The sequence below is a fragment of the Hyalella azteca genome, unplaced genomic scaffold (genome assembly GCF_000764305.2).
Source record: "Hyalella azteca isolate HAZT.00-mixed unplaced genomic scaffold, Hazt_2.0.2 contig2907, whole genome shotgun sequence".
In the NCBI taxonomy this organism is placed as follows: Eukaryota; Metazoa; Arthropoda; class Malacostraca; order Amphipoda; family Hyalellidae; genus Hyalella; species Hyalella azteca.
The window spans coordinates 84,521-96,388 of NW_025933165.1; the positions used below are offsets into that span (position 1 = coordinate 84,521).

The following is an 11,868-nucleotide window of genomic DNA, read 5'->3' on the forward strand; positions in this document are numbered from 1 at the left end:
AACTTTAACCACATCGAGTAGGCAAAAAATTGCCCCTCGTATCAAATAACCAATTGTAAAAAGTCTTTAAATTCTACGAGCTCGCCAGTACAATTCTAAGGTTTCTTCATTTTCATGCACTAGATTTTACGTTTGTTGAAGCTAGATACAATGTTCGGCCGACGTAAAGCTGTTGCGTGAGCTAATGCGCGATCTGTGCAAGTACCAAGCGGCAAGCGTATAGCAAAAGGTGCCCTGTAACATCCCAGGATTGCGGTACATCTTCCTCCTGCTCTGCTATCTTACTGGCTCTCTAATGTGACCAATACCATCAGTAACGTCACCATTGTAACGTCGCTATCGTAACGTCACTATCTAAATATTGACCAAGTAAACGGTCAAAGTCGTTCTGTGGTTATTTTCGAGTAGAAATATCCTTCCATTTTCCATTTGCATAGGATGTCTAGAAGCCAAGAATTAATAGTATAGAAGGCAGTATGACCGTGAACAATTCTTATCAATACTCAACAATACGACAGCTGCTTAATTAATATGGAGCAAATATCAAAGTGTATCTTTGCGCAAAGTGATAGTTTCGTCTTATTCCATTATCACGAAAAAAAAGTATTATACTGGATATACCTATTATTGTTGAATTGAATCGTATTAAGAAATTCAAATTAAATTGATGAACGTTCTAAAAAGAGATAAATTATAATATATGTACGTATCGTTAGGTTAGTTAGTGACGCTTCATTGCATTTCAATGCCATTTATGTATCAGGCAGAATATATTCGTTGACGTTATTGGAGGACGCAATGGCCGCCGCTTGTTGACTTTTTTGTTGGTGTATTTTGTTAATAAAAGTTGCCATCGTAGCTCACATATCCTTGCCCTCTACGCGATACGCTGAAAATTCAAACATCGACGTGCTTTTCAGAACAATTATTTAATTTTTCTTTATTTCTATACAAATTCAACTAGCATCAAATCAGCATCAACTTTCACAACGGTAACGAAATAGGAGGCCGAGCTGAACAAACTCCTGCCCGGAGGTATTGTTATGAAGTGGACAATAAAATGTTAATTTAATCACAAAAAGCACTTCCTTAGGTTCAAACCATTACTATGCGAGTACTTATTTTCTCAGCCCTTGTTCAAATAATTAGAATGTAACGGAGCATAATATGCCTACTTGTATTTCACACAACTAAAAAAATCTAATAAATAAATCCTTAATGTCTCAGAATCACATTTCCACTAACGCCACAGATCTTTCATTTTTCTGAACTCGTCTAGTAGACTCGAATGCAGTCCCAGTAATCAACTTCATGATTTTAACTCATTTATCCACTATTTCTATGTATCACTATGAGCTTAATAATCTAGATTTAATCGCATTACATCAGTTGATAAACAAATTTATAATACAGAAGCACGAGTTACACTCGTTACAACTCCACGAATATGACTCATTCATGCATCGAATGTTGAATACCATTATACAGAAATTGGCCCTGGCACACGACACAGTACAATTAATTAAGGTTTTGAAAATCATCAACTGAACCGGAACGCCTCCAAGTCGAATTAAAAAAACCATCAAGTTGCCATGATATGCTAAAATAACGATAATAATTCCACTACTACTCTGAAACGAAAGATCGATAATACGAAGAGTTTCAATACAGCAAAGTACTCCTTTCCATAGAGCTATAATATAACAACTTTCCTTATGGTAATTTGGTTTAGTCAGATGCACAACTCGTTTCCATGATCACAATCTATCGTTACCGCAGTATGTTCATCGCGTTAGCCTTCAACGCCGAGCTTTTTATCCTCTTAGTCAGATTTCCGTTGTGATTACGACTAGCGCTACTGATACTGGCAACACTTGCGTCTCCGTAGATATGTTCCTGATGACCAGTGAAGTGGTTCTCGCAGCAAGAGTTCAGATGATGATGGTACAGAACTAGCGCTACTAATACTGGCAACACTAGCGTCTCCGTAGGTATGTTCCTGATGATCAGTGAAGTGGTTCTCGCAGCAAGAGTTCAGATGATGATGGTACAGAACTCGTTGCCCTGCCAGTTGTAGTACTTCTTGAAGGCGTTGTAGACAACCTCCTGCTCCTCGATCTCCCGCCGATTGTCTTCATTGCGAGACACGCCGCTGTAGAACAGATGAATTCTCTCCATCTGTGAATCACCATAAACTCAAGTTTATATAAAGGAACTTACTACATATCAGTCACGTGATGTAGCTAAGACTACTTTTTATTCATACATCATGCATAAATTTATACTTTACACCCATTCATCATCCATACATTCCTACTTTTCGTTCATTCATCATCCATACATTGATATTGCTTCCACCAACACGAGTAAATATAAGTACTGACAAGTAGAAGCGGACACATAAGCAAATTTAACATGCAATAATGCTGCATTATTTCACCACTTCATCATCAAAGGGATTTGTCGTATTACACTCAATAAAATAAGTGTTGCATTTGACATTTATTCACTTTACGTAATAATCTATTTATTAGCATTATGAAGTATGATATAGGAAAGCCGTGTACGCAATAAGAAGAATAAAAAATAAAATATTCAGATACAATTTAAAAGGAATTGTATTTTTCGTATCTCTAAATTGCCCAATGATCTTAATGCGGCTAGTGAAAAATAATATTTTTTCGTAAACACGGACTGAAATCTTGTGAATGAACTAGAAAATATTTTTATTATTTCGAAAATTAACACACGGAAATCGTTCGATTAAAAAAATTCCATCAAATTTCAAATGTGACCATCTAGTCTAAGAACATGCAATTCAAATGATTCTCTACCTGTGAAAATTATTAGAAACAGTACCAAATCATTGATGTTTTTCTTGATACGACAACTTTTAGTTTAGTCGTCTTCACATTACTGACCTAATTTACATATTTAACCTAAATGACGCAAGATTCCACCATCCTATCAAAAGTATGATTGACCGTAATTAGTTTACCTCGGAGAAGCCATAAATGACATGTTTGATCTTCTTATCTAAGTCCTCCGAGAGCCGGCGCTTCTTGATGGCGGAGTCGGCGCTCCGTAAGAAGCAGTTGTAGTTGTGCTGCAACACGCGCTCGACCTGTAGCGTCTGCGCACATCGGAAAATTGTTTACAAATTCTTAGTAAATTTCCTAAATAAATTGTCCGTGATGCCGAAAATTTTGTAGTAAATTGTCCGTAATCCCGTAAATTTTGTAGTAAATTGTCCGTAATGCCGTAAATTTTGTAGTAAATTGTCCGTAATGCCGTAAATTTTGTAGTAAATTGTCCGTAATGCCGTAAAATCTCCCGTTGTGGAGCAAGACTGCTCAACCAAGCTAATTATTGACAAATTCTGTAAATTTTACGTAAAAAATTTCCGTAATACGTAAAATTAGATGCTGTGGTGTAAGACGTCCTCGACATGCCGCATTTGCGAAACAAGGCAAATTAATACAAAAATTTTCAGAAATACATTATGGAATGTTTGATATTAAAAAAATTATAAGAATAACCTACAAGCACAGTCCGCGAAAATTTGTAACTCAACAAAAAAAATGATTTTAACTATCCGCCCAAAATCTTGCGATGAAGCATCGAAACACAACACTCTTTGAACACAGCTAGTGTAATCGCTAATGCAGGCTTGAATTTTCCCCAATTTTCAATATGGTTAACCTCACAAAGACAAAGAAATTGCCTTTTGTTGTAATAAGTTCAGATTTGATACAGCAGAAATTCTCTAGCTTCGTAGGCGGATATTGATTTCGATACTTCCTAGTTCTTAAATTAAGAACCTCAAAAACATATATAAAAAACACCTTTTCCTGCAAGAAGATGAGGTCAGAGACAGCAGAAATTCTCTGTCGCTTCGTAGGCGGATTTTGATTTCGATACTTCCTACTTCTCAAATTATAAACCAAAAAAAAAACATAAAAACCACCTTTTCCTGCAAGAAGCTGAGGTCAGAGACAGCAGAAATTCTCTGTCGCTTCGTAGGCGGCATGGCGACGTCACAATCGTTGGCGTGGTCTCTGGCTCTCTTCCTTCCCGTGCAGAGCTTCTGCTTGAGCAGCGCCAGCAGCACCGACAGCTTCGTGGCGCCGGTCATACCTCGCACCTTGCCATCACGACTCATGCAAGCTGCCACGCACAATTCACTTGTGAACTTAACAAATACCCATCTATGTTATTAAAATGACCTAGAGTTCTAATTAACTTAATGTCTCAATAAAAGTTTAATTAACATATATTTTATTAGGCAAAAAATTATAATTAGGGAGTTATATTTTTAGATGATCAATAATTAAAAAAATGTATTCGCTTATTTATTATTATTTCATTACAAATTATTCTATTTATTTTACAAGTATATGTTTTACGTAATAACGGCATACACATTGTACAAGCATATAAGTTGTACAAGCATCCACGTTTTACAAGCATAAACGTTTTACAAGCATACGCGTTTTACAAGCATACACGTTTTACAAGCACACACGTTTTACAAGCATACACGTTTTACAAGCACACACGTTTTACAAGCATACACGATTTACAACCATACTACACGTTTTACAAGCAAACACGCTTTAGAAGCATACACGTTTCACGAAACGTCTTTCTTGCAAGAATAACCATTAGCGAAGCAATTTTGTATTTTATCTCACCCACACAATTGCCGCCCTCCCTCACTTATAAAAGAGATATTCGTCTTTTTCTTTACTTCTGAGCAGCAATTATATAGATTATCACTCACCCTCAGGATCACCGCTCACCATTATAGAAGATCCAGCGAGCGTGGCGGGTGAGGTCAGTGTTGGGGTCAGGCGTCGTCACGTTACCCCACAGCTCGCGTATCTTCTTAACTCTCTCTTCATCAGAAGTGATGCTACGAAGGATGTCCCATCGTGGGTCCTATACATCACAACAAAAACTACACATAGTTCTTCTATGGCAATTATCTCTAGCTATTCCTCATGTTATTTTATTTCATGGGCTTTGGCTAACAAGTATTCTCATACAATCTTACATTAGTTTAATAAATATATTAAGAAATAAGCAATGCACACTAAACACCTAAAGATGGAAACCGGGAGGGTGCAGAATACGAGATCAAGTTTATACATATACCATAAATACAACATCGATATAATGTTGCAAATACAACAAATAACGAGTCAAGTACAGAAAATATACGGAGTAGGTATGAAATTAACAATTTGATGAATGTATGCACTTAACGAAACTATGCTCAAAATAGCATAGGTACTCGTATAACTGATGATAGAGGAAATTTAATAACTGTCAATAATAAAAAATAAGGGTTAGAATTTAATGTCAAACGTCGCCTCGTTTTCTTTATTATGACTTGAATCGTGATTTGAGTTGATACAAAATTACCTCGTTATCGCGGTTCTCCAAGGGATCGGAGCTTACGAAGGGCAACATGTAGCCTTTAATTTCGGGAACATCAACTTGTGGCGGCCTTTCGCCTTGGCCATTTGGTCCGATCGAATTTATTTCCAAAGTTTCAGTTTTATCCGTAATTGGAGTTGGTGGCAATAGATTGGAGGATTTATTGGAGTTCGAGATTGTGTCAAGTTTATTAACCACCGGAATACTAAGTCTACTCTGGTTGACGTTTTTGTGGGTTGAACTTTGAGAGTCCAATATTAAACACTTCGATAATAAAGATTTAACAGCATTTTCCCCATCAAGTACAAAATCCTCAAGAGCTTTTGTCCATGGCGGTGTTGGCATCGTGTCAAAAGGCTCTTTTACAGTCGCTGCGGCTGCCGATTCAACATCGTTGAGCGGTTTTTCATTGGATTCAGTTGAACGCTCTACAGTATCACTATTCACGCCACTTTCTGGATAACTTTTTTGCTGCAAAGCAGACAATTTCTTTTCCTTCTCAAGACGCGGTTCCAATGATGTCATACTGTCGTAGAGAACTTCTAGTCCCATACTTGATTCCTTCCGTAAGTCATTCACGCGATTTAGGTTGACAGAGGTTGGCTCTACACAGTTACTGGTATCGTGGATACTGACAGGCAATTGTTCCTCTACATAAAAACCAGTTTCAGATGGCGATTTTGATGCATTTTTCATGCTATTCTCTTCAATGTTAGCATCTTTATGGGCAACTTTCTCCTCTTGATGTTCGATGCACTCGTTGACGTTGACTCTGCGTAACTCGTCATCTCGCTCCTCATTGGATTCATCTGGAGCAGTTGTTGCTTCATGACCAGACGATTTTTCTTGACTTTTTCGAGGAGACTCTTCCTCCACTTCGATAAGAGATAAACCAAGAAAAGATTCCTGCAATGAATCATCGACAAAAGACTCGTTTTTGTGCTCAGTTTCAGCATCTTCTGCTGAGATGACACTCTCAATCTTATCACTCAATTGGCGCATCAAATCTATTGCTGTGGCATCCTCAACAGAAACGTAATTTTCATTTTCATCTTGGATTACATCCTTACAACCTTGAAGATTAGGTAGTATTTCCAAAATATTGCCATCATTAGAGTAGTTCTTTTCTAGACTATCAAACAATACTTTCATGGATTTAAATGATGGGGCTCCCAAAGCACTAGATGCACTAAGATTTGTGGGAAGTTCAGTTAGGCTCTCGCGCAATTTAAGAGATTCCTTCTCAAAACAATTAGTCAGATCTTCTTCCTTAGGTAGTATCAAATTTGAATTGGAATTGGTTAATTGACTCAATGGACTTTGATTCTCACATTTAACTTCTTTTTGTGAACAAGATTGTGGATTTAATAAAGTGTTATGTGATATTTCTTCTTGGAAAGAAGTTTGTAGGTCTCCAACATGTTCAGTATCAACATCATCATCGAACAGCAATGATTCATCGTCCGCAGAAAGACAGAGCTTCAGCTCACATGACACGTTTGATGAGGTCTCCTTTCTCGATATCTCATACGGAACCTCATGTTTTACACATTGACCTATAAAAGACGTCAGACTTGAATAGTCTTGTACTTTGTTCTTGGTTTTCTCAGTTATACCATACAGAGAGCAGTGCCACTGCTGTAGTAACAGTTGTTCACAGTCATGGCCATGATCAGTTGCACTGTTTTCTAGCAGTTGCCGAGATTCATTCAATTCGTTGTGGCCAAGAAACTCCTTCATGTCTGCATTAAACATAGCTGAGGGTGCTTGGATTTCAAATGCACAATTATCTTCATTGAATTGACTTGAAGACAAATTCAGATATTCAGTACTAGAATCAATCTCAGGTTCTGTTCCAGCCACCCTTCTCTCAATGTCCTCAGTTACAGGTACTCTAGTTGAACTCATTTCCATAAAACCAATCGCAATGAGCAAGCTTTTCTGCAGAACTATGATTAAACAAATTTAAATAAATATACGTACATAAATTTAAATAAATATACATAGATAATTTTAAATAAATATACATAGCTACATAAATAGTAAAGTGTTTTAGTTTGAAAACTGAAGAGACAGACATAAGAACATCTTAGACAATCTTTCAATTATCCATAGTTTAAAGGTCCTCACTGAAGCTACTATCAGTCGTATGCAAAAGGAATTAGCATGAGTTTCAAATACATATAGCTGGTATTTAAATACCTTGAAATATCTTCAAAGCTAAGGAGATTTTACACAAATTTAATTGATCAATCTTTAGTCAATAAACAGATTAGGCATCATTTACAAAATCAGAAAAAACTTTTCTGACAATTTACTGATTTTTGCACATAAACAGTGTAAAAATCTTTAACTAAAACATTAATCAAAAACTACTTCTACAGGATCTATTCTACATCCATACCCAGAGAATTCCAAGTCCAAAACCAGTAAATCCTAAATAAAGCTCATTATTTCAGAAATTAATTTTCTCTGTCAAAATTCATCACCCAAGTCATTCCAAATAGCTCAATATAAAAATTTTCTAAAATAATGTAGATTGGGTCAAGTAATGAACCTAATTAAAATTCATTTTAAACATATTTACAAAACAAGATCTTTACAACAATGCAGTAGGTATGTTTTTGGCAGCAAATTTTGTCTATCAGGTAAGCTACCTCTTGCATCTAAATTCAATTTGTTAACAGTAGTATTGTAATGTGCTAACATGAGAGTAAAATATATCCACAATGCATCAAAATTTGTGGAACTAACCTGCAGATGAAAACAGATAAAGAGGAAGCTTGAATGCACACCAATGGCTATGGAAATTTTACTTACAATACTGTAAGATTTCCATGCTTAAATGAAAGTCATAGAAAGATCTTAGTTAATGATCCTTTGTCATGGCATAGGGCAAGAAACTATTGAAGGGACATCTCAATGGTTCAACACTTCAACTTCTTTTGTGCATTCCTTGAAGTCATGTTGAGGCTGAGGAAACATCCCACAGAAGACAAACTCCATTATGAAGAGCACACTAAAAATCAATCATTTGTTACTATTGCATGCCTCTACTTAGCCATTTAGATGAATGTAAATCAAAAACAATAAATACTAAGCTCTCGAGCCATTGATATTGGTGCATCCAATTGTAGAAATGGGAAATGCAAAGAATCGGATATTGCCATCTCACTATCAGTCTGGTGAGTTTTGTGAATTTTGGCATAAAGAAATTTCATAAATTTTTCAATTCCTGTTTAGACAAAGTAACATGATAGAAGCAGAAAGAGCTGCTGCATTAGATTCTTTTAAGTCAATTTTTAGAATGACCGCTTTTTTTACCATCAACGTGGAAATCAGCTGGGCCTCTACTTTCAAAAACAGTTAAGAGATCGTAAGTTCATCAACCAGTCATTGACGGCCTTTCAAGCAAAATCCACCAATAATAGACAAGAAAACAGGGCGTAAGTACTTACGTTCACTTAGCAAGTTTTGAAAGTATGGCCCCAGAACATAGGGCTTGTTTCTAGACTGAGTGTACAGAAGATCAACATTTGGACCTTTGACAAAGTTGCACAAAGCTTTTGTTGGAAAAATTATAAAAAAACATGCAACTTTTCAGTTTTCAATAAAATTTTGTCTTTGTTAATATTTAATGAAGAACATAATTGTTTATATATAGATCCTTTAAGGAAGATATATAGGGTAAATGTGGTATATGCTGACATCGTGGGTAATTCCAACACTTCTTGACTTTTTAGCACATTTTCTCATTTATGAAAAAAATGCACTATTGTGCTCTCCATGTCCATCTGTCCGTCCGTCTGTCTGTCTGTCTGTCCGTCCGTCTGTCTGTCCATCCGTGACTTCATGTTTTCATCGACGAGAAAATGCGCTCTCTTGTCACTCACTGCAGTGAGTACTGAGTTATATTTTTTCCTTTATATTAAGCTTTTTCTAGTTCCACACATTTGTTGATGGTTGAAATAGGATCGTCATACTATTACGCACCATAATATTGCCAAAACACTAGGTCTGGGCTGTCTGGTGGGCAAATGTTGAGATCCAAAGTGAGACAGTGCGCGTCACCCAGCGAGAACATCGAAAAATGTGTCAAAGTTGATAGTTGACCTTGCTCTACCAAATAGTGATAAACTGTTTGTGTAGAAAGAATATTATGGTTTGATATTTTTAAATAAGTCTGTGAATATATTAGGAATCCTTTAAGTATACTTGTATTTGCTGATTTCAAGTGGTAAAAAAATTAATAGATGATCAAGTTAAGAGATGGTTTTAGACACATAAAAACTAACTCCGACACAGCTTAGAATTAGACACACACAGCTCGTTCCAAGCTGTGTGCAAAAATTAAAATTTTCTTAGTTAAAAGTTTAATAGCTCTTAATTAAAAGCCTAAATAATTAGTGTTCAATATTCAATAGGGTTCTAATTCCAAGCTGTGTTGTATTCCAATACAGCTCACACAGCAATCAGAATTTGAACACAAGAGTGTCGGAATTACGAATTAGTAGAGTTTGAAGCACGGCCGGAATTAGTCTCACAAAATGCCAAATCTAGTCACACACAGTGTCGGAATATAGGCTATGGATTTGGTAGGTTCGCATTCTAAAGGGTTTTAAATAAATATGGCACCATTTTGTGACGTTTCATTGTTGCTTGTGCGTAGTGCAGTGTTTTGAGAGTGACGTAAAGCAAACAGAACTCGAGTTGCGCGTACAGTGATTTTTTAATAGCCATTCATTTTTTGCTACGTCCTCAAACGCTCAAAGTGTCGGTATATACCACGTTTACCCTATATATTTTTGGTCCAAAAAAATGTATGACAAACAAAATCACACGTTTACTAGTAGTTTTTGCCAAATTTTGTGTAGGCCTAATCATCAATAAAATAATAGGTAGCAGCCAGGAGCCAGCCACAGGCCCACAGCTCACAATCTGATTAGTGATATAAAGACACTAGCTACCTAAACAGATCTGCTAAAAATCACAGACAAAATGCTAAAGCCATGATAGGATTTTTAAAAGTTATAGTTTTGAATTTGTAAAATTATGGGTCTTTTGAAATCATAAAAATTGTTAAAGCTGTTTATTCCATATGTAATAGCAAGTGATTTTGCCTCATTCATTGAACACTTACAAATTAGGTAGTTATAATGAATTTTCCAGTTTGGAAGATACCTAATCCAAACAATGTTATCAATTAGGCTAGCAGGTACTAGCCAGGTAGCACCTAATAATATTATTTTAGACCTATGCAACATTGAACATTTAGCAACTTTTGATTTGTCAATACAATATAGTAAGTTGCAAATGCAACATTTAGCAACTTTTGTCAATCACTGCCACAGCAGTGGCCAGTGAGTAGGTGTAGGTACCTAGGCCTTAAGGCTTAAGCCAGTAGAGTAAGTCAAGTAGGATTGTAGGATACGTAGTAGCTAGGAATATTAGCTAACAGACTGAATTTCTGAAAGCACTTGTAAAGTTGTATAGCTATGTTGATATACTTCAATAGAATATTATAGATATGTTGATCATTTGATGTCAATATGATATGAATATGGATCATAATGGATGCCGGCATCATGCCATGACAGCCTTTCACTTTCAGTACTATTCATATAATATTGTAAACAAACTGTGCCACAACTTTCTATGTAGAATTATTTAATATGAATTAAAGCAGCTTCTTGGTCATTAACTTCACAGCACTGTACAGATTTGAAACGGTACACACCAGATCTGAATAGAACACAAATAAATTGCATAAGAAATCGAATTACCCAAATGATTCCTATTGCATTATTTAATTCACTAATGCTAAAGGGACAAGACAATAGTGCATAGGATTGACATTTGACGAGTAAGCAATTAAAATGTAGAGTAAAATGCTGGATTATGCATGAATACAATTTTTCACAAATTCACTAAGTACATTGATTTTACTTTTAGATGATTAGATCTACTACGGTTACGGTAGATCACGCGGACTCAGGGGCGGCAGGACTTAGCAACTGACACGCCCACGTGCAGCAGATGACTGTGTATATTGCAAAATCAGTATTGCCAACTTTTTTCACGACGAGAATACCAATACCAGATTAACTAGCTCAAAATACCATAAATATGAATAACAACGGAATAAAATCACATAGTGATGTCGGCGCTGAAGAGAAGGCCTGATGTGGCATATCGCTGATTCTTGTAATTTTCGTGACTTGTTAACAGAAGATCCAAAATCGTGGTATTGGACCGGATCTTTTCATGACTGACGAACATGGTTGTTGTTGTTGTGGTTCCCCGGTCTCAATTTTACAAGAGACCCCCCTCGCGCAAGTACGACACCACCGACAGGGGGTCGCTCCAGAGCTGTAGGGTCGAGGTTATGTGGTGGTGTTGTCTGAGGTCCTGCCAGAGCGGACATTC

General features: G+C 36.4%; 1 protein-coding gene across 2 annotated transcripts; it reads right to left on the bottom strand.

Moving 5' to 3' along the window:
• Positions 1-910: 910 nt before the first annotated feature.
• On the bottom strand, positions 911-11,406 carry LOC108665968. Of its 2 annotated transcripts, XM_047885728.1 has the most exons (7): positions 11,389-11,406; positions 5,428-7,391; positions 4,803-4,941; positions 3,968-4,167; positions 2,999-3,133; positions 2,056-2,178; positions 911-1,952 (listed from the first exon to the last, which is right to left on the bottom strand). In XM_047885728.1, exons 2-7 carry the CDS (start codon positions 7,354-7,356, stop codon positions 1,932-1,934), a joined length of 2,547 nt encoding a protein of 848 aa, XP_047741684.1. In that variant the 5' UTR covers positions 7,357-7,391; positions 11,389-11,406; the 3' UTR covers positions 911-1,931. The 2 variants fall into 2 exon arrangements, with proteins under 2 accessions (XP_047741684.1, XP_018008268.1); XM_018152779.2 differs by having other exon boundaries at positions 911-2,178.
• Positions 11,407-11,868: the final 462 nt, after the last annotated feature.